At 36.7% G+C, this 27094-nt stretch overlaps 1 protein-coding gene across 2 annotated transcripts in view; it reads left to right on the plus strand.

Annotated features, from left to right (window-relative positions):
• Nucleotides 1–27094, plus strand: part of VTI1A (vesicle transport through interaction with t-SNAREs 1A) — a 373485-nt gene that overhangs the window by 59111 nt on the left and 287280 nt on the right. For both annotated transcript variants that reach the window (XM_068961555.1, XM_068961554.1), the window contains exon 4: nucleotides 22054–22131. In XM_068961555.1, coding sequence (XP_068817656.1) covers nucleotides 22054–22131 — 78 coding nt within the window. The remainder of the gene's footprint in view (nucleotides 1–22053; nucleotides 22132–27094) is intronic.

Genomic DNA, 27094 nt, shown 5'->3' on the forward strand with positions numbered 1-27094 from the left:
CCAAAGAGAATGGGGTGAAGATGGTGGTACAATCAATCATTCATCTGATAGATGTCAGCAAAGGTTTCACGTAAATGAAGAAATTACCAGGCTTTGGAAAAACTGGCTTTATCTTGTCTCTATACTGTACAAATATTCTAACATTTAGATAAAGGGCGATATTGCATTTTTAAAAAAACATATAAGGAAGAATTCAGGTGTTTTAACTGTTTTATGTTGCTCCCATCAGTGCTGGATAGCATACCTAACTTTATAAAGTCACATGTGCTTTTGTTTCTGGGGCTCTTTCCTGTGTTTCTCTTGTCCTTTTTTTTTTTTAATATCTATTTTCTTCTTACAAAATATTTTTTGGGCAGCATCGGGTCTTAGTTGCCCATGTGGGATCTTCCATCTTCATTGCAGCATGCAGGATTTTTTTTTTTTTTTTTTTTAGTTGTAAGTATGTGGGATCTAGTTCCCTGACCAGAAATCGAACCCATGCACCCTACATTGGGATCTTATGAGTCTTAGCCACTGGACCACCAGGGAAGTCCCTTACTTGTCTTTTTGTAGTACTTGATTCATTCCCATCTTCTTGAAACTAGCTTTCTTGACACATATACCACCTTTGTCTCTTCTTGGCTCTTTCAGTAGATTTTCAGTAAATTTCAGTAGATCTGTCTCCTTCAGTAAATTCTCTTTTTCTGTCCTCGCCTTAATTTCTGTGTTTTTAGGTCATTGTTGTTTTGACTTGTCATCCCAGTATTCTCTCTGGTTAATTTTATGAATTAACCAGAGAGAAGGAAAAGCTATGACAAACCTAGACAGCATATTAAGAAAAGGTATGACAAACTTAAACAGCATATTTAAAAGCAGAGACATCACTTTGCCGACAAAGGTCTGTCTAGTCAAAGCTATGGTTTTTCCGGTAGTCATATATGGATGGTAACTGGACCATAAAGAAAGCTGAGCACCAAAAAATTGATGCTTTTGACTGTGGTGTTGAAGACTCTTGAGAGTCTCTTGGACTGCAGGATCAAACCAATCAATCCTAAAGGAAATCAGTCCTGAATATTCATTGGAAGGACTGATGCTAAAGCTGAAGCTCCAGTACTTTGGCCACCTGATGCAGGGAACTGACTCATTGGAAAAGACCCTGATGCTGGGAAAGATTGAGGGCAGGAGGAGAAGGGAACAACAGAGGATGAGATGATTGGATGGCCATCACCGACTTGTTGAACATGAGTTTGAGCAATCTCTGGGAGTTGGTGATGGACAGGGAAGCCTGATGGGCTGCAGTCCATGGGGTCACAAAGAGTTGGACATGACTGAGTGACTGAACTGAACTGAATTTTATGAATGCTCACAGCTTCCAGTAATGCCTATATCCTGATGACTTCAAAATCATATCTCTAGCCCAAACTTTCACATTGCACACTGTACCCTTTTTTCAGTTGTCCATTGCACATATCCCAGTCTTATGGATATTCAAATACAGTGTTCTAACCTGAATTCATTAAACTTACTATCTTTTATCCAAAATTGATTTCTTTTCCTGCATTCATTACACTGGCTGATTCATATGTTGGTTATGCTGGTCAATATACCATCTACTCAGTTACCCATATGGGAAACCTGGGAGACATTTCAGACTTGTTTCTTTGCCTTAACCTCACATCTAATTGTCGCTGAGTCCCAGGGATTCTACCTCCAGAATATCTCTCCCCTCCATTCTCACATGCTCTACTAACTGAAGACCACCTGATTTCTCGCTTGATTTCTAATAACAAGCCTGATTTCTGCCTTCTGACCAGTCCTCCTTCCATCTGTTTTCCACTTGAAGTCTAGAGGAAACTTCCTACTAAAAAAACAAAAAAGTAAATCTCATTAGGTTAAACTAATTTTTTGAGACGTTGCAGTACCTATGGGAAGTCAAATGTTTGTCAGCCAATCAGATCCAGCTAAAATATTTCTTTTCCTATTCAGAGTTTTTGATGTATTAAAATTGGTTGCCAACATATAAACTAATAATACATAGAGTGATAATATGTAATAATATCTACTTTAGGTATCATTGTTTATTATAGATTTGTTGTTTGGTCTGAGTATGAGATGGTCAGTAAAACTTTATGACTTTATTAATAGAATTTCTTCCAAAAACTAGACTTATTTTGTGTCATCATGACATATTCAGTTTTATAACTAATTCAAATGTTTCTGGTCTTTAATGGTAAACCATTTAAATGATTTTAAATCTTTATATTCTCTTTTAAGACAGATTCTAGGTTAAGGCATTTACCAAAAAAAAAAGAAAAATGAAAGAAGTAATAAATGAGATACCACTTCCCAAATTCTTTTCTCTTCTGATCAGTATTTTGACATGGTTTGAGTACTATATTGATAGTGTATTTTTTCAGGAACTGTGTGATTTCATTACTAATTGGAAAAAAAGCTTTTCTTTTGGCTATCCTTTATTTCCCCTGAAATTGAAAATTTTGACATCAAAGTTTACTTTTAAATTGAATAGTAAGATTGTTTTTGTTGGTTGGGAATTATGAGCATCTAATTTTCTGAAATAATGCCTTAAGCAAAAATGTAGGTATTTCTTAAAAGGGATAATGCAGAAGTTTAAAGTAGTGTTGAGAAATTTGTATGGAGGACCTTTAAGGTAGATATTACTTCAGTTTCTGTAATCTATATCCTCCAATTTCTACCAAATTTTCAGTGTCATTTTACAAATAAAAATAATGTAATTAGCCATCTGTGAAGTGGCAAAATATGTATTGGTACATGTTTCCTAAAATTCTTACTTTAAAAAAAATCTACTATATATTTTTTTACTTGTCTTAGATAAATCAGAGATTAGTATTTGCAGTTATATCTGTGACCATCTACTCAACAATTCCTACTAAAAAAGAAAGCTTAGTAGATCAGATGGAATTGAATGGTTAACCTTTGTGATAAATGTGGTGCAGTAGAAGGATGCTACTTGCGATTTCTACATGTGATGAATTTCTTACATGACTGTGATCAGGTCACGCATTTTTAATCATTTTTCTAAAAGTAGGACATTATTTGTATACATTTCTTCATTTTCTTCCCAACTCCTGCTTGTGAACAGCATGGTCTTGTCTTTATTAGCATTGGCTTCAGTCCCTGGAATCAAATGTCCACAGCTGGTCCGAAGAATGGCTGGTTTCTTCCTGTCCATATCTATGGAGGCTTCCTCTGTGTTGTGTGCTAAGTTGCTTCAGTTGTGACCAACTCTTAGCAACCCTATGGACTGTAGCCCTCCAAACTCCTTTGTCCATGGGGTTCTCTGGGCAAGAATACTGGAGTGGGTTGCCATGCCCTCCTCCAGGTATCAAACCCTTGTCTCTTACATCTCCTGAATTGGTAGGCCAGTTCTTTACGAATAGTGCCACCTGGGACACCCTGGAGGCTTCCTCCATTCCCCCAATAATGAGAGCAGCCACGGGTCTCTTTTCTATGATAAAAGGCTTATGGTTTTCTGGACTGTATTTTACTTAGATGTCTGTTTCATCAGCTCTCTGATAGGTTTTTAAAAATTGTGATTTTTGTAGCTTCTCCAGCTTGTTTTGTTTGTTAAGGTGAAAGCAACAGTCTCTTGTGATTTTCTGCATTCTCTGGGGAGCAGAATTCTTTATGTAACAGCACCTTCTCTGCTTCTCTGAACAAACTGTGTCCAGTAGTCTTTCTGCCAGCAGCCGGCTTACACCTTCTCACAGCCACTGTCTCAAATGAGACATACAGATCTTGTGTTTCACAGTGAGTCCCTCGCCTTTATAAAGTGTATTTTAGTGGTGCTTTTTGAGCTCAGCTATGGGTGCATCCTCATGTCATCCTTCAGGCATTCTGTCATCAAGTGGCTCTGCATGATCTCATCTGCTTTGGGACACCTCGCCTCGTATTTTGGGAGCTATGAATAGTATCTGTTTTTTAGTTTTGCTGAGAATGGAGAATGCAGAGTATATTTGTTCGTTATTCACCCACCTGCCCACACCCAGAGTGGGAGGAGAGGGAGAAGTTATGACTTAGAGGGAACCGTTCCCTTATGCAGCTCTGTCCTTATTGCAAGGCCCATTTAATCATGCCAACTAAGTGTTTGTTGTTTCTTTTATGCGGCTATAGAGAAAGAGACTCAGAAAGGTTAGATATCGTCTCTTTAGTCACACAAAAAATAAATAGTAAAACTAGGATTTGGATCATAGTTTAACTCATACTGTCAAGTGCTGATAATGAAGCACATTACCTTTGGAACGTCTTTTGTTGTAGTACTGTCTGAATTCTTTTCGCAGTTTGGGATGACATCTATAAATATTTTCTCTGAGATCACATATATAAGTATTTGCTCTTCTAGAGACAGAGGAAATGGGTGAATGAGAGCCTAAAACCTCAGAGAACACTGAGGGTCAAAGCACAGAAAATCAAGTTCAAATATAAGTATAAAGAGTCAAAGGAAAGAAGACCGAAAAATGAAAGTCAAAATTGAGTCCCAAGGGTAAAGAAGAACTGGAATGGAATGGCAATCTGGTCTTGATAGTCGGAAGTTTGGGTGATAACGGGAGCAGAACTGAAGTGGCTATATTGGGCATACGTGTATGGGACCATCATAGAATAAAGAGCTGAGGTAGACAAACCCAGAGTTTTATATGCCAAAAGAATAGACTTGCTGGCATTCTCAATAATTATTGTATTTTCTCAATAGTAATTATTATTGTGATCTGAGCAATTATTGTTCTTTAATTCCCAGTATGTGTTTAGCACTCTGCTAGTTATTTTGTAAACATTACCTTGGCCACTTCACAGGGGCTCAAAAGCTTGCTAGTTAATCATAACTAGAGAAGGACAAACCTGGGATTCAAACTTAGGCTCATCTGATGCCCAAATTGGAGGGCTTTCTAATTTATCATATTGTTTCTTCAAAGGACAAGAAAACAAATTTAAGAGAGTAACAATAACTAGTCCTAAAACTCAAATAAAAATTAGTGTATGTACAGAGTGAAGTAAGTCAGAAAAGCAAATATCATATATTAACACATGTATATGGAATCTAGAAAGATGGTACTGATGAAACTGTTTGCAGGGCAGCAGTAGAAACACAGATATAGAGAACAGACTTGTGGGCACAGTTGGGGAAAGAGAGGGCGGGATGAACTGAGAGAGCGGTATGGAATCATATATATACTACTATGGCCAGTGGGACTTTGGTGCATGATGCAGGGAACTCAAACTGGTGCTCTGGGATGGCCTAGTAAGGTGGGATGGGGTGGGAGGTAGAGGGAAGTTCAAGAGGGAGGGGACATATGTATACCTATGGCTGACTCATGTTGATGTATGGCAGAAACCAACACAATATTATAAAGCAATTATTCTCCAATTAAAAATAAATTTAAAAAATAGTGTGTGTGTGTATATATATATATAATTTAACATTAAATGTATTCAGAGCAGAAGTAAGAAAGAACAGTAAAAAGAGGGGCCTTCTGAGCTTTACAGATCATAAGATTGGGTACATTTTGGTTCATGGTAGAATCTGGGAGAATCTACTAATGACCATCTCTGAGTATTGTTGAGGTTACCGTTGTTCAATTGCTCAGTCATGTCCAACTCTTTGCAACCCCATGGATTGCAACACACCAGGCTTCCTTGTCCTTCACTATCTCCCAGAGTTTGGTCAAACTCATGTCCATTGAGTTGGTGAGGCCATTCAACCATTTCATCCTCTGTTATCTGCTTCTCCTACCCTCAGTTTTTCCCAGCATCACAGTCTTTTCCAGTGAGTTGACTCTCTGCATTATTTGGCCAAAGTATTGGAGCTTCAGCTTCAGTCCTTCCAATGAATGTTCAGTGTTGATTTCCTTTAAGATTGGCTGGTTTGATCTCCTTGCTGTCCAAGAGACTCTCAAAGTGCTCCAGCACCATGCCTAAAGATAATTCAGGAAAAAATTCTCTGGTGAGCCCCTCAGATGATGAAAGGATTGAAAAACTAGACAGATGAAAAACGGTCCTGGGATCATTTTCTTTGGACAGAAAGTTGTGAAGTTGTGTCTTCCAGTCTGTGAACAACTGTTATGCCAAATATGGTCTGCCCCTGCTTTTGGGATCTACACTATGTGTAAAGAGTAGTGCCATAGATTTAAGTTTAATTTATGGAGCTACTTTCTGACAGTAATCCTTGACTGTTGGTAAATCTCCTTTGTGAAGGTTAAGAAACCTCCTTCCCCAGGTCTTTATCAGATATATTCAGTGTGCGATGACATCAGGGAACATGGCACTAGAGGATCTCTCAAGGTCCCTTTTAGCCCTAAGGTCCTATCATTATCGCATATTTATAGAGTGCCAGAATGGGCTGTGTTCTTTTCAGAGGTGGAATTACATCCTGTCCCTGTCCATGGCTATCACAGTCAAAATTAGACAGATCAGCAATATCTTGGTTGCCAAATCAAGTCAAAGTTTAGTGGGCATGTGTCTTAACTATGTGAGAGTGTGTTCTCTTCAGGAACATTAGAGCATGACTTAAGAGCACGTTAAAAGATCTTTAGTTAGTGCAAAACACCCCAATGAGATTTATATTAGATTCCTCTAGACATTTTTGTAAAATCATAATAATAAATCATTGATTACTGTCTGTTAAGCAATCTAATTTAGAAATACTGTCCTCAAAAATTTATTCAGAATAAAATGAAGGGAAAAAGAGAATTGTTTTAAATGGTAGATAATATTCCATTATTTTGAGCTGATAACTTTGAGTTTCTCTGACTAGGGATAGTTTAAAGTCCATTCTCATAGCTGAACTATAAAAGAAGTTATGTTGCTAATTTAAAACTAGCAAAAGTAATCTTGTGTCATTGTAGAAAAAAGCTTAAAGAGAACACCACTGTATATAATAAAAATTAACAGTTTAAATTGTCTAAATTTGAGTAATGATCTCATACTTTTGTTTAACATGAACTATTATCCCTCTGATCAAGGATTTATTCTGGACATTTAGATAATCTCAGACATTAGCTAGTTGTAGAAAACTAGCTCTGTCTCCTTAGCCCACTAATCTTTTCATATTTTTAAATCACTTTAAGCTTTTTATTTGAAACTAATTTCAAACTTTTGGAGAAGTTTAAAGAATAACACAAAGAACATACATACATCCCTTACCTAGATTTGCCTATTAATATTTTGTGTCGATCACTTTATCATTTTTGTATGCTTTCTCTATTGATCTTATCCACTCTACATATGTCTAGTTTTTTCCGAACTGTTTGAAAGTAAGTTGACTACATCTGTTCATGTTTTTAAATTAATGTAATATTATAACTTTCTTCAAAGTAAAAATAATTTTTCTCAGATAGTCTGTCATTTACCAAAATGTGGAGGCAACTTGGAACATTATATTTTACCTTGCTTTTAACCAGTTTTCTATTTTAGCTACCATGCTTGAAGTCCTTTTCATGTCTTGTATCTGGATTCTGCTATTTTTTCAGATTGTCTTTTTATAAAATCTGAAGTCTTGCCATAAGTACCTGTTGATACAACATAAAAAGTTACAGCTTTGTCGTGTAACATATTACAAAATTTTATAAAGTGTGAAGTTCTTGTTACATAGTTTCAGTTGAAGAAAATTCATTTGCAAATATAAATATCTACATTTGAGTAGTTGAGCTAATTAGATTTCTACTTAGTAAAATGACGCGGGTTCAGTTGAAGTGTTTGGGCTGTGATTTGTTCATTCTCTCTGTCCGCTCGCTGTGGCTTCACAGAACTGCATTTGTATGTTCACTTACTTGCTTCACAACCGTGTCTGACGCCACAAGTCTAAGCCTGAATTTCCCTGAGAGGGTAACTCCAGCAGAAGCTCCAGAATGAAGGTGCAGCTTATAGAAAAGGAAATGAGATTCAACTCAAAAATATTAAGGGAGGGGATTAAATTATTTCTATACTGATGGGCAAACTGATGCCATTTTTAAGTTGTGAACATTTTATTACTTTACTTTTACTGATGTAGTTTATCATCTTTGATGTCTAAGATTAGCCAATTTAGAATAGATCAACTCTGAATATTTTCCCAAATAGTCTGAGATCTGGAAGAGATTGAGTGTAACAGTGATGAGGTCAGTTCTCTAGTTTTCAATTACTCTTTATGAAGGTTGAAGACACAGAGCCAGAATGAATTTAGGCTCAGGGAGAATGATGGTTTTACTACTCAGATTGACTGTTTTGTGGGCAGAGGCATCACCTACATTCCCCAGAGGATTACAGAGCAGAGAATAAACTAAAAAATGCAACACCATGTCAACTTTTTCATGTAGCCGATGAATTTTGACTTGGAATTTCTTGTTCTCCTCTGATGACTTGTAATTCCTGTCTGTTAGTATTTTTTTCTTGTATGTTTATTAGTATTAAGTATACTTCATGCTTGCCTCATGTTAAACCACCTTCTGAAACCAGATAGAATTAGTTCTAAGAATATTTTTCTTTCTGTAGCACCCACACACAGGATATGTGATCTATAGTAATTCTTATTCATTTGAAATACGGAGATTTGTTTGTCAGTAGAGAATAGGTTTGTTGTTTTAAATTGCTGGATTTTGTTTTTGTTGACATGTTCCCCAATACAAGTTGTATGGCTGACAAAAAATCTATTTGTATGACAGTTCAATCTAGATAAGTGTCCTCTGTTGTCTAATGGTACAATTTGGGGGTCTCAGAGATAAAAGCATACTGAATACCAGGCTTGTAGCAGAGCTTCTTCATGCAGAAAGCAGAGATAATCCATATTCCTCAGGTCCACAAATCAGACAAACAAAGGAGAAATATGTGTGTATATCATCTCATTTGAAAGGGTGGTCTTTTAGCTTCTACATAATGAGAAATGGGAATACCTAACTTAGGAGAACAATAGAAAAGCCCATATGAGATGTGCCTACATTTGAAATTAAAGAGAAATGTGATCTTGACTTGTAAAGTTGGAGAGAGTTCTAATTCTTAGCCTTTTCCCATAGTTATTGGCTTTTGTTGAATGAATTAGCTTTCTGTTTTAACATGCCTACTCTGAAATAAGTTATATCTTTAGACAATGATTCTTTTATAGCTTTGATACCCTGCTATAGATAGGGTTGGGTTGAAAAGGTCTCTTTTACTCCCCAAGATGCGGAACTGAGAATTTGTACCTGTTGGCTTACCTCTGCCCAAAACCCTGTCAGTCTTTCCATACAAGTATCTGTCAAATATAATTCATATATAAAGAGAATGGTGAAATACGTGGTAACAACAGTTTCGGGGAAAGAATTGTGACCAGTGCATAAGGTAACAGACATCTTGGAAATATGGCTAAGACATCTTGGAAATGTGGATATTCTGAAAAGTAAGAGTTTAATTCAAAGAGCCTGGTGATTGGATTTGGAGAGTAATGGAGAGAGTAGGCAATTTTTTAGGATTTTTATCTGGGTTGACAATGTGCATGGTAACACCATACACCAAATTAGGGAAAACAGGAGGAAGAGAAGTATATAGGAGAAAGAATATGCCCCGCTTTGTCTGTGTTAAGTCTGAGATGGCTTTTGATTATCTATGGCACCAAGTAGAGATTAAATTTATGCAGAAAACATGTCTCTGCCAGCCTCTAGTTTGTGATTAGAACAATGGATGTAGATGAGATCAAACATGAATGAGAATAGGGCTAAGGCTGGAAACCCAGAGCAGACTGAGAGTAGTTATGATGAAGGAGGCTGAGAAGGAGAGACCAGGGCAGGAGGAATTTCAAGGGCGCGTGGCGGTGTAACTGCTAATGGGAAAGTGGGCAGCCGTGTCAGATGCTATCCAGAGGGCTAATAAAAAAAGAACTGAAAAGCGGCCATTGGAGCCAAAGTTGGCAACAAAGTGACTTACGGTGCTCACTTATTTGTGCAACGCAGTAAGTGAAGTGTAGTATTGGCTCATGAGCCAAAGTATAAAATAAATATCCATGAATACTGATATCAACTAATGATTAGATAGACAGATCTCATGCAGGAGAATGCCAGATAACTTACGTAGATACTCCTTCCTCAAGGAGGCGGAGCATAGCTCCCCACTCCTCAAATGTAGACTGTACAGAGTGCATACTGTACAAGAAGGGGTGGAAGAGTAGCTTTACAGTGGAGAAACATAATACTTCCTTACCAGGTGATCAAGACGAACCTCAACAGTGATGCCATGTTGATAATCTGGACCCTTGCTATGATGTTGAGGAAAAGAACATTTTGCCTCTGTGGTTTTCCACCCCAAAACTTAAAACCCCAGTCTGGTCATAAGAAAAAAGCTCAGAGTAATGCCATTTGAGGGACATTCTGTGAAAGTCCAGTACTCTTCAAAAATGTCAAGGCCATCAAAAACTAGGAAAGCCCAAGAAATTGTCATAGCCAAGAGGAGCCTAAGGAAACATGACACCTAAACGTAATATAGGATATTAGATGGTGTCCTAGAACAGGAAAAGAACATTAGCTACGAAGGAGGTTGATATAAGTATAGACCTCAGTTTATAATAATGAATAATAATGAACGGATGAGTCATTCATTGTGGCAAATGTGCCACACTAATGGAATATGTTATGTTACTAGTAAGGGGAACCAGGTGTAGGTTGTATGGGAACTCTCTGCACCATCTTTGCAACTTTTCTAGAAATCTGTATGCTAAACGAGTTCTTTTAAAATGGTTTTGTCAACTAGAAAGTGATTGGTGTTCACAGGAACTCCCGCAGTGTGATAGGAAAACATCAGTTTGTTGGAAGTAAGTGGCTGCACCTTGAATAACTATAGGTAGTGTTTGTAGAGAATACTCTTTCAAAAAGCTTAGCTAGGAAAGGCAGGATGAAGAGCAATTAGGCATTAGCTGGGGAGAGTAGCGCAGGTTGAAATGACATTTTAAAATATTTAAAGTTGGCTATATATTACTGTATGTGAAATGGATGACCAGTGCAAATTCAGTGCTTAAAGCAGGGCACCCAAAGCTAGTGCTCTGGGACAACTCAGAGGGATGTGGGGGTGGGGGGGAGGTAAGAGGGGGTTCAGGATGGTGGGACACATGTCTGATTCATGTCAGTGTATGGCAAAAACCACCACCATATTGTAAAGTAATTAGCCTCCAATTAAAATAAATAAATAACATTTTTTTAAAAGGCAGAATAACAAACTCTTACCTTAAAAAAAAAATTTACAGTTGGGATACACTTAAAAATGTTTGCATTCTTAAAATTACAAGAATAGGGAAGAACCAGTAAAGAGTGACACACTGAAGACAGAGGAGAAAGAATATTACTTGATAAAGTAAAGCCCCTCAGTATGCAGAATTACTGTTTGACTGAAAATGGAGAATCTTTTAGATTCACAACATGTTTATGAATCAGATATGAATATTTATATTTACTTAGTCAGACACGACTGAGCAACTGAACTGAACTGAACTGAATCCTATTTTATATGTTTGGGTCACCTTGGTATAGAAGTAATCTTCAAAATATTTCCATGGAGAATTTGGGCTAGAAGAGTTTTACTGCCTACATATCACAGCTATATTGGCTATATTTGTAAAGCATTAAAAGATATATCATACACCTTTGAATTGTGAGCACTATAAAGTCACTATAACATGGTAGATTCTTCGGTAGATTCTTCACATCAGGTGGCCAAAGGATTGGAGTTTCAGCTTCAGCATCAGTCTTTCCAATGAATATTTAGGACTGATTTCCTTTAAGATTGATTGGTTTTATCTCCTTGCAGTCCAAGGGACTCTCAAGAGTCTTCTCCAGCACCACAATTTGAAAGCATCAGTTCTTCAGTGCTCAGCCTTCTTTATGGTCCAACTCTCACATCCATACATGACTACTGGAAAACCCATAGCTTTGACTATGGTGTCAGCAAAGTGATGTCTCTGCTTTTGAATACACTGTCTAGGTTTGTCATAGATTTTCTTCCAAAGAGCAAGTATCTTTTGATTACATGGCTGCAGTCACCATCTGCAGTGATTTTGGAACCCAAGAAGAGAAAATCTGCCACTGTTTCTCCATCTATTTGCCATGAAGTGATGGGACCAGATGCCATTATCTTAGATTTTTGGATGTTGAGCTTTTAAGCCAGCTTTTTCACTCTCTTCTTTCACCATCATCAAGAAGCTCATTAGTTCCTCTTCACTTTCTGCTATTAGGATGGTGTCATCAGAAGATTCTTAACACATCTTAATAACTGGTGTGGCTCCTCTCCTGCCATGTGGGTAGATTATTGCTGTTTTATGGTGTAGCCTTTGAAGATTAATCCTGAAACATATCTAAGTTACACTCATAGGTATGGTTGTGGCTCACTGTCTGAGATCAAACACTTTGTTCTATCAAATAAAACAGTCTGCATTAAGCATGTGTCACCCTTGGACTTTTGAATTTATTGATGTCAATATTCCAGATGTTGACAACAAAGTATAAGTAAAGATGTGCTTGTCTGTCTGTTTTGGAGGAGCGTGACAAGAAACAAAATCTACAGACTAATCAACTTTGTAGTTGATGACACATTCATAGAACTAGGTGAATGGAACAGCCAACCTTGTGCTGGGGAATGGGTGATAAGACACCCACAGCCTATCTTGGTGGTCTGGTAAAGTGAAAGGAGGGTGGGCAGTGGGAAATGAATTCTGTCATTGTTCTGCCTGTTTTCTCACAGGTTTGTGGCCTTGAGTAGATCGCTCATCTGGCTTCAGTCAGTCAGTCAGTTTAGTCACCCTGTGGTGTCTGACTCTTTGCGACCCCATGGACTGCAGCACACCAACCCTCCCTGTCCATTGCCAACTCTTGGAGTTTACTCAAACTCATGTCCGTTGGTCGGTGATGCCATCCAACCATCTCATCCTCTGTCGTCCGCTTCTCCTCCTGCCTTGAATCTTTCCCAGCATCAGGGTCTTTTCAAATGACTCAGTTCTTCGCATCAGGTGGCCCAAGTATTGGAGTTTCAGCTTCAGCATCATTCCTTCCAGTGAATATTCAGGACTGATTTCCTTCAGGATGGACTGGTTGGATCTCCTTGCAGTTCAAGGGACTCTCAAGAGTCTTCTCCAATACCACAGTTCAAAAGCATCAATTCTTCAGCACTCAGCTTTCTTTATAGTCCAGCTTTCACATCCATACATGACTACTGGAAAAACCATATCTTTGACTAGACGGACCTTTGTTGGCAAAGTAATGTCTCTGCTTTTTAATATGCTGTCTAGATTGGTTATAACTTTTCTTCCAAGGAGAAAGCATCTTTTAATTTCATGGCTGCAGTTACCATCTGCAGTGATTTTGGAGCCCCCCCCAAAACAGTCTGTCACTGTTTCCACTGTTTCTCCATCTATTTGCCATGAAGTGATGGGATGAGATGCCATGATCTTAGTTTTCAGAATGTTGAGTTTTAAGCCAACTTTTTTTACTCTCCTCTTTCACTTTCGTCAAGAGGCTCTTTAGTTCTTCGCTTTCTGCCATAAGGGTGGTGTCATCTGCATATCTGAGGTTAGTGAGATTTCCCTCGGCAATCTTGTTTCCAGCTTGTGCTTCATCCAGGTCAGCATTTGTCATAATGTACTCTGCATACATATAAGTTAAATAAGCAGGTGACAACATACAGCCTTGATGCATTGCTTCCCCTATTAGGAACCAGTCTGTTGTTTCATGTCCAGTTCTGACTGCTGCTTCCTGACCTGTATACAGATTTCTCAAGAGACAGGTCAGGTGGTCTGGTATTCCCATCTCTTTAAGGACTTTCCACAGTTTGTTGTTACAGCCAAAGGCTTTGGCATAGTCAATAAAGCAGAAGTAGATATTTTTCTGGAAATCTCTTGCTTTTTTGATGATCCAGCAGATGTTGGCAATTTGATCTCTGGTTCCTCTGCCTTTTCTAAAACCAGCTTGAACATCTAGAAGTTCATGGTTCATGTTTTGTTGAAGCCTGGCTTGGAGAATTTTGAGCATTACTCTACTAGCATGTGCCCTGGAGAAGGAAATGGCAACCCACTCCAGTATTCTTGCCTGGAGAATCCCATGGATGGAGGAACCTGATGGGCTACAGTCCATGGGGTCGCAAAGAGTCGGACACGACTGAGCAACTTCACTTTCACTTTCACTTACTAGCGTGTGAGATGAGTGCAGTTGTGCAGTAGTTTGAGCATTTTTGGCATTGCCTTTCTTTGGGATTGAAATAAAAACCCTTTTCCAGTCCTGTGGCCACTGCTGAGTTTTCCAGATTTGCTGGCATATTGGGTGCAGCATTTTCACAGCATCATCTTTGAGGATTTAAAATAGCTCAACTGGAATTCCATCACCTCCACTAGCTTTGTTCATAGTGATGCTCCTAAGGCCCACTTGACTTCACATTCCAGAGTATCTGGTCTAGGTTGGTGATCACACCATTGTGATTATCTGGGTCATGAAGATCTTTTTTGTACAGTTCATCTGACTTAGAACCCCTCATCTCTACATTTGCAGGCCGATCTAGTTGATGCGCCGTGTCACTGGTCAACTATCACACTCTGTCATTTATGTGATAACCTCTGTGTCAGTTACACAAAATCCTCAAGATCATTTGTTCCTGCATGTCTGATCACTTGACATAATGCCTGTGGATGGATAACGAATGGATCACTTTTGTTTACTAATGCTAGGCAGATTATGTGCGTGCGTGTGCACGCTCAGTTGCTCAATCGTGTCTGACTTTGCGATCCATGAACTGTAGCCCACCAGGTTCCTCATGCATGGTATTTTCCAGGCATAAATACTCAAGTGGGTTGCCATTTCCTCTTCCAGGGGATCTGCTTGACACAAGGATCAGACCTGCATCTCCTGCATTGGCAGGCAGATTCTTTATCATTGTGCCCCCTGGTAGATTACATAGGAAGCCTAGATTCAAATTAATTATAAATGTCTTCATATTTTATTTCAGTAGTTCTTTTAAAACTGCAAATAAAAGCACCTGTTACATAGCATTCATTTATCAGAATATCATTTTCCAGTGGGAATATATTGGATATTTATTTGATTATTTCAAGTATAGTCTGCATAGTTATTTTATATTCAGAAAGACTTTAAGGAGCTAGACTTCCTCTACTGCATACTTACACTATTCCAGATGTTGACAACAACATCTGGGCATTCTATCATGAGCGGATTTTCTGAATGAAGTAACTTAATTATTGATTGACAGACTAACATGATATAAGACACAGACACACTGTGTTCAATAGCAGTGTCAACGTTGTAAACTATAAGCATATGCCAGCAAGTGGGGCCATGATTCTAACTAACTCAAGTTGCACTTTGAAACACTAGTGTGAAACTTAAATTTCAGACATAAGTTTAGAAATGCTGGAGGAGGAAATGAAGAAGTGCAGTTACATGATTTCTGGGCTCTCTGTTTTGCAGATCCTTAAATGATGTAGCAGCAATATGGTCAGAGTTCCTAGTGTAAATAAAAGTCTCTTCTAGAACTGTGAAACATAAATAGAGTCGCTCCATCTGGATTGCATATGGGTTTGTGTGAGCCTATAAGTGTATATATATAGATATAACTTCATCATATGCAAATAAATACTCATGATAACAAAGCTAAATTTTAAAAATAATTAAGAGAAAATATGATATGATTTATCTTATTTACAGTCAAAACACAAATATCAATTTCAAATATGTAAAGTGTTTTGAAAGTACAAGCAAAAATAGTAAATGAGGATGATTATAATAGGAAGACATTTTTTAATCTTGGAAATATTTTTTTTCTCTTACTACATACTCAAGAACAATGAGTCATTTCCGTGTTCACACGGTAACCTGCCTTTCCAACTGCTGGAAGCAGAGTGTGTTAGTATTTTCTCCCTGGTGGCTTGCATATGGTCCGTTGGCCATGAGTTTATGATAGACAGAAAGTGTGCTTCCCCTTTATTAACACTACAGTATTGGTGACGTGTGGCATGTGCACTTTCCAGCAAATGAGCTTGACCTTTAACTCTAAACAGTCCCTTGAGTAAGAGCAAGCCATGTTTAGTGGCATGATTACTTAGAAGAGACAGATTGGAAGTTAGTTTCTCTGATAACATTAAAGAAATGCAATAAAGTTTTTATTACTGGAAGTTTTCCAGAAATTGTGGCACCATAAAATAGATAGTTGGGCAAAATAATGCAGTAGTAGAATTATAATTACCGGATTAAATAATATGACTTTTTTAAAGCAAATTTTGGTATATATTGGCAAATCACTTTTAAGGAAGATTGCACTGATTTAGACCTTCAGTCATGTATGTGTGTTGGTTTTATTGCATCCTTTCCAATATTATGAACAAATATTTAGTTAAATGTCCTTTGTCATGTTATCACATTCAAGGTATTATGGTAGGTTTCCATTTGTTTATAATATTTAAATCCTCACAAAAGCCCTGGGAAATAAATATTGTTAACAGTTTTTTAGAGATTGAGGCAGCTGATGCTCAGAAAACTTCATTTGGCCAAGATCACATACTGAAATATCATTTCTGTTCTTTTCATTCACTGCCCCGTGCTTTGTCATCTTAACAGTTTTCCAAGGATGAAACATTTGCCTAACAGTTGACTTTACCTTTATCTGTATCACTTAGTATGGTATCTTTAAGAGCATTATTATTATAATTTATTTTCATTATTTTTTATTTTTGGCCACACTGTGTAGTTTGTGGGATCTTAGTTCCCTGATCAGGGGTTGAACCTGCACACTCGTTAGTGAAAGCATGGAGTTCTAACCACTGGACAAGGGAATCCCCAGTATCATATGTTTTAATCTTAAATTTTTTTTTTTTTTTTGGCTAAAAATTAGTACCGCATGGAGAACTGTGTAATAAACAGAATTTCACAAATTTCTTTCTATTGTTTCCTCCAAAATTTAAGTTTCCTGCCCTGGATTGATGAGCCTTTTTAAGTCCTGAGTGGAGTGAGGATGAAAGGCTGAAATTGCCAGTGGAGAAATAGAAGGGAGGTTAAAAATGCAATGCCTTGTGCCAAAGATAGATGCATTTTAGAAAATGCCATCTGGGCATTATGGAAGTATGATGTTATTTAATTAGAACCAGATAAAATTAGGTAAGAAATGAGTGCCAGCAATTATATGACTAGCTAATAAATATAATTTCATGTTATTCTATATTTATCCCAAAGTGTTAATTGTAACAGGAGCAGTTAAATTCTTTAGAGCAGTTAAATTCTTTGGCTATGAAAGCATAACAATTTTTAATAGGTGTATCACCTGGTAACCTGGGGCATTATTAAACATAGGGAAACTGAAAGACATGGTAGAAGCAATGGAAAAGTCTGGCCAGACTGGGTAATTTGTTTTAGACCTATGCAGAAATCTATTAACCGGTTCTTCTATAGACCAATTTGATTAGGAAGTAGGACAAGCTGTTCTTTCATTACTTACCAAATCCATAGTACACTTTGTATCAATTATTTGGCTGTCTGCCGCACATAGATTAGAATAAAGGGGTTTCTTAGTGTTTGTGAATGTTGTGGATTGCTGATTAGTAATTAAAGTACTGAATGAAGAAAATCAGGCCAAAATTGAATGGAACTGAGAAAGTCTTAATTCCCTAATACAGATGTTAGAAACAGATTGTCTTGAGCGGCCCGTTCAACTCAGTAACATTTTACATAACCATGGAGTGTTTACCTCCCATGTTAAACTCAGGTCCAATGCCTTAGAGATTGTTTCCTCTCCCATGCCTTGTGATGTAGCTGTTTGGGTATTAATTTAGTGAAATATCCTGTCTGCCAGGTGTGGGAACTAGCTGATTTTATTGTAATACCAGATCATTACTTAATTCATATGCAACAGAGTGCAGCACATGGAAAGCATTATAAATCTATTTACAATGTGGCTGGTCTGATGATAACATTGTATTAAATTCCCAGGTGAGGCAATTTAAGCAATTGCTTTGCCATGTGCACGCCATGGAAATTAAATTCTCATATACGCTCTAGTAATAAACCAACTTCATTGTTATGCTTATGCTAGTGGTGAGTGCTAGAAATCCTCATTCTGGTTACGTATACCCTGTTTCTAGTGTAGATTCATCCAGGAGGCGGTACCACAGATCACAGTTCTTAATTAGTTTAAGCTAAGTTAATTCATTTTGTTTCTAGTTTAGCAGTGCCTGTCCAGGAACACATTCAGTTCAGTTGGGAAATGTTAAGGTCAAGTAGATAGATTGTTTCAAGCCAAATTTCCAGAGAGAACTGAGCAAGTGTATCTGTTTGAACTTGGCTTTAAGAAAATCAGCCAATCAGTATGCAAATATTGTGTTCATCAAGTAAAAAAAAACTGCTTGGCATCTGAAATTCTTGCTTTAACCAAAGACTCACTTTTGTCATCAGTTTAAAATAACCCGTTGACATTTTGTGCATCTAATATCTTAGGGATAGCAATCAGTTGTTGATTTGTTGTATTTTTTAGGGTTCATATATGGTCTGTAGATATCTCTGTCCACCCAACTATATAAGTTAGAAGGAATAAACTTTACACAAACACTAAAAGTGAGGTATGCCCTTGTATTTAACACACTGTGTATGTGTGTGTGTGTGTGTGTGTGTGGCACATATTGTCAATTGAAGCTTTTCCACCCTTACGGTACAGACCTGAAATTGCAGTAGATTACAAACTGCAGAGAGCTTCTGTCTTCTCCAGAAGCCACATATAAAGCACCAGCAGACAGTAGTAACTGACAACTAAGACTAAAAATGTTGACAATTTCTTGATTTGCCTGGTTAGCTTATGTATAGAAGTCATTAACTATTTATAAAATGCATTATGAATTGGGTTCCTTCAAACTGTAGCTGAATGTGTGACATTTCCAGCTCAAATTCTCATGCTTGCATTTGGCTAAAGTACAGATTTTATACAGTTGATAATAAAGTAAAAAATAGTTGATCAAGATACAGTAGGTGTTTCAGTTTCATTAACTTTGAATCTTCCAATTTAAAGTGTGGCATAGTACTTAGTAATGTAAAATACTAACAAAAAAATTCCACAAAAGGTAAAACAATTTATTGATATTTAGGAGGGAAATTTCATAAAATAAGGATTTTCTCATTCAGACGAATTGGCCTTTTTGGGTGTTCAGTTATTTTAGTGATGATCCTGCAGGCTAAATTACAGTTTATTAAATTCAGCTTACTTAAAATTTCAAACCACAAAAAATTAGGAGAGAAGACCAATGGCAGGAATTTAAAAATAATTCTTAATAAAGCAAAGTGAATTTAAAAACGTTTTGTTCAAAGTGATACTTAAGTGTAAAGAATTCAGTTTTCAGCATCAGCTGTGTCATTTTCATGAGGAACTATTTCTGATATTTGAAATAAGTTGTCTTTTCATTCTGTAACAGCAGTCAGTCCTATCAGAGAACATTTTATAAACTCAGCATATCATGTGCTTAATTACATCCAGAGAGTCATCCCAATGACCAGTTTGTACTATCCCAGTGGAAAAGAGTGCCATTTACAGGGCCCACCCTTCAACTATGGATAAATCTTGAGTGCTCCTCTGTTGCTGAGCCTGTGCACTCTTAATTGCTGGTTTTTAAAAGCAATGGATGCTAACCGAAACAAGATTAGTTATTTAGGCAACCATGTTTGTAATTTTCTTCTTTTGAAGTACAGAAAATCAAAATAAAAATATAGTGTAATTGAACAATCTATGCCAATTTGTTGGTATTTTGGTAAAAAAGGGAAAAACAAAAACAATCTCCATATGATATTTTTGCATAGTGTGGAATGTTTTAGTCCCCCATAGTGATGAAATTAATAATTAAAAAGGCAGCTCTGATACCACAGCCTGTTAAAAGGTTCTCATTTCCTTTATAAAAGTACAAAATACTTTGACTAGATAGTTTGAAACTATTGTAGCAAGGAGCCCCAAATAGGCAAAAGGAAAGGTTTGGCTTGAATGAAATATTGTGCTAAGGCCACATAGCGTACTGTCCTTATAATTTAGCATTTTTCAATACTTTACAGAGTCAGTAGAAATAGCTAATTAATAGTAGCTTCAGTAAATACAATAAGGGAAGCCAACCGAATATCTGCTGTTTGTGGCAGTGAGAAGCCTGCCATATTCAAAAAGGAATGAGTCGGGTCACTCCTGAATTGTTAAGACAGCTGATATAGATGTCATTACTGACCCCAGGCTAATGACCTACCTTTCCTGTTTTGTCCTTTCTGCAACATTGTTGGTTTCATTTATCTACTTACAGACTTAATACATTTGCCAAGGTATGATACACACATTTGTAGCAAGGAAGTGAGGCTTGGGGCAGAGACCTAGAATAGGAGGGGATACCACCATCTCCTTTGTAACATTTTGCAACTTTTATATATTTCTATTTCCTGTGTGTGTGTATTCAGAGGGTAGTAAAATGAGGAAATTTTGTGCAGTAGAATGACTACTGAGCTATAGTTAGGACCACAGGGTTCTAGTCTCAATTTAACCAAAGCTACCTTTAGAATTCCACAAGACTGATTTTTGTTTTCCCTAAAAAATAAAGGGATGTCTAGGTTAATTTATTTTTATTTACACTCTATTCAGTCCTTTTTTAACAGGATTCTGCCAGAGAGTTAAGCCTTAATGCCCTGAGACTTACATGTAATGAACTAAACTCTCTCTCATGCCCCATCTTTGGGAGAATTGAGAATAGTCACAAATAATTTTCTGTGTTTTGGGGTTAAGATAGGGACCCCCAGTGAAAAAGGCAAACTTTAAAATGATTTAAAATCTATTAGTTTTCCTTGTCGAAAGTTCTTTCAAGTTCCAGTATAGTAGGATTTTATGTTTAAAATACTCTGATCTCTATGTGGCAAAGCTCTGCTACTCATTCACTGGTTTAAAAATCTTAATTAAAAGTCTTGTTGACTTCTGCTCACAGATTATGGATAGTCCTTTTAAACTACAGTAATTTTTCATATCACAGTTGAACAGGTAAGAAATTCTAGGTCCTACACTGTAGACCCCAAATAGGAAAAGATTACTATTTCCCAGCTGCCATTTTTTAATTGACTGATTTTGCTCAGTTAGTTCAGATGCAGAAAATGCAGTAAAGTGAGTTGTACATCCATATTTGGGTCTGAAATAGTGATGCTGAAGTAGGATCTGAGGATGGCACTCTAGCTTCACAACTAATTTTCAGAGCTTTTTAGCTTTTCCAAATGTGTGCACATTTAGATAATTCATGAATTGCTTGCAGACATGTCCCTCTGACTTTACTGGTAAAGGTAGACTTCTTGTAAAACAAAATTTCAGTGTGTGAAAAATCAATTCATAGCTCACTTGTCTTTATTTACTGGAATTGTGAAAAGTTGACTCATAGCCTACCTGCCTTTGTTTACTGGGATTGGGAAATTTAAGTTGTTTTACCAGATACACGTACACACACAACGTTTCCTTAGGCCATTTTTATATAGGACTAGGAGACATTTAAATTATAGTTTGGAAACAGGATGGGCTTTTAAATTCCATCTCTTTCTCATTAGTAACATCACAGTAATGAAGGAAATGGGGATATGCTCTTTTCCAGGCATCCCAGTATATAGCTGGAGATATAATATTATCCTAGAATTAGAGATTTTAAAAGACCTATATTGTAGAGTCCATTTCCTGCCACAGTGTTAAAGACCCAATATACTCTTGTCTTAACTGCATCTGGTGAGAGTAGCAGATATACAGCAAAATAGCTGTATTTCTTTCAGCTTCGTTGTCTGATCTGAATGACTGCGTGGAATAACATATCAGTTCTGATCCGTTTGTCAGTATTAATAGAGGACTCACACAATGCCGAGTTTTCATCCATTACTGGCATTTGAAAAAACTTATAATTTACATTAAACTCCTCAAGTTCAAGAACTTTGCACAACTTTGGTTTGCAGATTTGAGCAAATAGGTTTCCATTAGGGGGCTCTCGAGGTTTGAGATGATCAGTCTTGATACCAATAATGCTTGGAAGCCTTTACTTTCTAACGTTCATCTTGCTCTCTCCCTTTCTGTTTTGTTTTATAGAAAAGGTCACGGATCGCCTACAGTGACGAAGTACGGAATGAGCTCCTAGGGGATGATGGGAATTCCTCAGAGAACCAGGTAGAATGCTAATCAGGAAGGCCCGGTGGGTGGCTGGAGGGTGAAGGAGGTCACTGGCACACTGGGCTCTCAAGCTGCTCTGTAACGGTATTAGCAACAACTCATGTGGAAGCGATACTGTTTAATGCAAAGCTGGAGTCTTAATCAACTTCAAAATGTTTCTTGGAGATCTTACATTTAACCCTTTACCTTGTGATCACTGTCTGCTATCTTTTAAAAAAATCTTTTCTTCTCTTTTCTTTATTATTTAGTACTTAAGGAATAACTTGAAACACACTGTTTGTGGACAAAGCCAAGGTCCTCACCTCCAACACATGTGAAAGGAATAAAAAAAGTACATAATGCAGCTTTGATAATAATGCAGTATAATTAAATCAACACTTGCAGCAAAACAAATGAAAGTAAGCTTTCAAAATTCGACTGGGCAGCTCAGGCTCCTATTGTGTATCTTCTTAAAAATACATTCACCAGAATGCAAATTGGAAGCACCAGTGTGGAGCTTGGATACTCACATAGAGGTTCTGCCCTTGTCAGGTAATGATAATGATGATGATAATAGTTCTAGGGGTAGTAATGGGAAAAGTATTTTTGCAGTTTAAGATCTGCATAGGCAAAAAAATAAGACACGGTTTCTTCTTCAAGAGGCCTTGCAACTTGGCTGTCAGCTCTCATTGCATCACACAGTAGTGTCATGAGTCTAATTAGTGTCCCACTTCTTTCTTTGAATTAATACTGCCGATTTCATTAATTCATGTAGATAATATATATGACTTTAAAAAATGTTTCAAGAACCTCAGAGTAGAGAAGATTTAAAAAAAAAGTCTCAAACAGCCCCAGTGACTGATTCTCTTTGACACTTTTAAAGAAAATAAATGATAGGGAACTTCAGAAGCAAGACCTGAACGTGTTTATTAACGTTACTTTGGCAAGTAGAAGCCTCTACTCTAAATAAAAATGAACATAAATCATTCATTGGGCAAACCAACATTTTAATAAGCTGCTTAAACATAATATATTGATGTGCATTATAAAAATTGCATAATAGTGTTTACCCCTGCAAATAGTGTGTAAATCTATATATGCTGAAACTATAATACTATCCACTAAATGTGAATATTGTAAACAGGGTTGTTGCTCATGTGATGAAAAGGCCCCCATCTGCCCACCCCTAGAAAGGAAGAAGAATCACTGAGCAGTCCTCTGTTTGTTTTTGGAAAGATCTCAGTCCCTCCACTAGTTGGATGTTATCAGCTTCAGTTCAGACATGTAAACATGTTAAGATTTGACCTGGGATTTCAGCTTCCCTGATTGAAATGTGAGAATAGCTAAGGGAAAAAAAAAAAAAAAAGGAGCACATCAAACACAAAAGCATGATGTGATAAAGGAGTTTTACTCGAAATAGATTAAATAATGTGAGGATGAGAGCAAAAATTTTTTTTTCCTATTTTAAGTGAGATTTAGATTGCTCATACCTCTTGAGTGAATTAATCATAGTTTTATTTTCTATCTTTACTGCAAAAAAAGCAGTCTTTAAAAAAAAAAGAAAGTGAATGTGTTAAAAAAAAAAAAGTGAATCTCCATGTCAGTTCTTTAAAGAGTTCTTTAAACAGTTCTTTACCTCATTTGAAACTACTGCCTAATATAGAGGAAATAGAAGAGAAGAGGGTGTTTCTGTCTAACTCAAACTCCTTTATTGTAATGGATGCTGTAGTACTGTGACAGGGATCTTTTTTTTTTTTAAAGCATCTTCTCTTAATGGACATTTTATGTGCCTAGAACATTTGCCTTCCGAACATATAAGGAGGACTTTTTTTTTTAACGCCTAAAGAAAAATATTCCACAAAAATAGATTGAGTTCATATTCTCTGAATTTTTCAAATTATATTCCTGTCACTATAAAGTGATAACTCAGAGATTTCCCCTGGACTTGTATAAATCAAGCTTACAAATTCTGAAAGTGCTTGGAAAGCCTGAAGTTTAGTTGTAAGGAGCTGTCACTTCAATAAATAGAATGTGATGAATTATAGTCATGAGACTGTGGAACTGTTAGATTATTACTTATGTGAACTTTTCAGTCTAAAATTTGAATCAGATCTGAAAGTTCAAAGAGACGACATGTAACTTTTAGGATGTTTTGTTACCAACGTAGCACAATTTCCATATCATAATGAAGCCTTTATGTTTTGTTTTGAGGCTCTTTGTCATAATATAGGAATTAAAAACCCTAAAACTATATAACATATCCTTAACTTGGAATGGTCACTTGAGAATAACTATTCTGCCACAGTATTCATTCAGACTATGAAATCAAAACAGAAACTTTAAAGGAAGAAAAGATTTGGCTTTTCATTTTAATTTTTGTAGCTCAGTGGCTGAGAAGACAGCTTTTTCTGGCTAGGATCACCTCGCCAGTAAATTAGAGAAGCTCACCTAGTAAATTAGAGAAGAAAATATTTTCTGCACACGGATATGTTTATTTTCAGCCTAATTATTGAGAAATTGATTTTTCAGAACTTCATGGCCATATCGTAGTTATGGTAAATTTTTAACAATACAGGGAAAACTGAGAGGTTAAAAAATGAAACCAAAGGTGGCAAGATTTGTTTAACTAAAATTGGGAAATCTCAGTTTTTTTAAAGTATAGGTCAGAAAAAAGGATAAATCATTAATAGCAAAGGTTGTAAATAAACAAATGAACTAAGTGCTGTCTATTTAGTTATTTTCAGTATAATATCCACATCTTCCCTATAGGGACTTCTTTGTAGATTTAGACAAATATGAATACCTTAGTTCTTATTTCTCAGTCTGCCAGTTTATAATGCATTTTTTAAGCATCTCAAACTTGGCCATTGATACACATAATTATGATCTTCCAATTAACTGTACAGTATATTAATTTACTCTTATATATGTAAACATTTTGCCATTAGAATTGTTATAATTTCAGAAATTAAGAATTTTCAAATGTATTTTTAATATTCTCCATGCAATACACATTTTTATTAATTTTAAATTAATTGCTTTGTATAAATTCATTTCTATTACATCCATTTCAGTCAGTCAAGTATAGCTCATCCTTGATTTACAGAGAAGAGGCAGAATTACCTGTTTGGCACATTCAAATATTGTTGGGTCTTTCCATGAACTGTTAGTTGTCTTGGGCATTATCATTCTGTTCTTTTAACAAATCAAATTTTCCATTGCATATGACAGCATCTTAATATTTTCAAAGAGCTTGTTCTTGAAATGTAGTGATGCTATATTTAGAGTGGAAACTTTAATAATTGTTAATTCGATTTCATTTCATGAAAACGATTCTTTAGGAAAGGAAAAAAAGAATTCATACAGAAATAAATCCCCTTCACAGTAGAGTATGATAATGGGACAAATGGTCCAAGCTCTACTTCTGAAACCCAATAGTGTCTCAGTTTCCATATGCAAAATTATATTGATCAGTGAATAAACCTGAGTAAATGAAATTTGAGTAAGTCCCAGATAGAAGGTTCAAAATATATATATAAAGAGTAGGGTATGTCTAAACGTGAGGAAATTTTTGTGGTAAAGCAATATTCAGCAGATATGATTTGCTTAATTTTTTAATGCGATGTTCTCTTAAGTTCCGATTTGGGCTTGCTGTGCATAAAGTGTGTCAAACTTCAGCTACAGACCAGGGGGTGAAGTCGGTCAATTTAATTCCCCAAGATCTAAAGAAGGTCGGTATCATTTCATATAGCCCTGGCAGAGCAGATCATTACCAGGCACAAATCTGTTCGTTACGTGCTGAGGGTTTATAGCAAAATAAATAGACTGTCATCATAAGTTCAGAAAATTGTGTGTTCGACCCACGATAATGTGTAAAGGGCGTTTAATAGAGTTCAGCATTTATTCGTTATCTGTATGCGGACAGAGACGGCAGTCGCGTTATCAGCTTAAAAAAAAAATTCGGTAGTTCTGGTGGTCACGTGATGCCCCTCACACACACACACACACACACACACACACACACACACACAGGCGCGCACGCACGAACCCTCACATGCTCTGCAGTGCAGTTTTGATTTTAGTCACAGCAGAAGGCTTAACCACAAGAGATTCCACTGGTTCAAACCAGCGTAAACCAGATTTTTTCAGCCCACAAAGGAACAGATTACCTCTTGTATCAAATTCTGCGGGGGCGGCGGGGTGGGCAGAAATCTTTGTTTCAAAAAAGATGTTGATTATCATAACTCAACATGGTGGCATGGAACACTTTCATGTCGCCTATGACGGAGCTAGAAACTCGATAAAATGCGAATCGAAAAAATACGAAATCAGTACTTTCAGCCTAGTCTAAGCATTGTTAATTTTCAAAAATAGGCCATCTTTTGTTTACTTGAGTGAAAACTCTCAGACTAACTTAAAAAAAAAAGAAGGAAAAAAAGATAAAGATTAAAACCCCTCCCATTACCTAGCTTAGCTACAAATCCGGTGTAGAGCTTGGGTGCAGCCATGCAGCACAAACAAGATAGAACGTTTTTTGTTTGGAATCTATTGAAAAAACAAATGGGTAGCGTTTTTAAACACTCATTGATTATGGCAGGGTGGCATGCCCAAATGGTCTCCATTGCTGAAGAGTAGTTTTAAACTTTGGCCCTTTAAGTATCATAGTCAACTGAAGAATGGTGCCCCCAGAAAGAAAAAAAAAAAAAAAATAGACGTGCGATCAATCCCAGATCAGCTTTTCCTGAGAATTAATGTTTGCCCTTTTTCTCCCATGATGTTCCGATAGCAAAGAGAAAGATTCCGCTATATGATAGGCCAGGTATTTTAGTTTAGAATTTTACTTCTTCTAGGGAAGCATTGTAACTTTTCCCATGAAATGATGAGATGATTGACTTATACACTCGGTGGTTGCTGAGATAATGATTGTGTTAATCACAAGTAATAACTTCATATGTATTTTTGAAAGCTAGAAAAAGTTTCT

This window comes from Capricornis sumatraensis, chromosome 23, assembly GCF_032405125.1.
Source record: "Capricornis sumatraensis isolate serow.1 chromosome 23, serow.2, whole genome shotgun sequence".
NCBI lineage: Eukaryota > Metazoa > Chordata > Mammalia > Artiodactyla > Bovidae > Capricornis > Capricornis sumatraensis.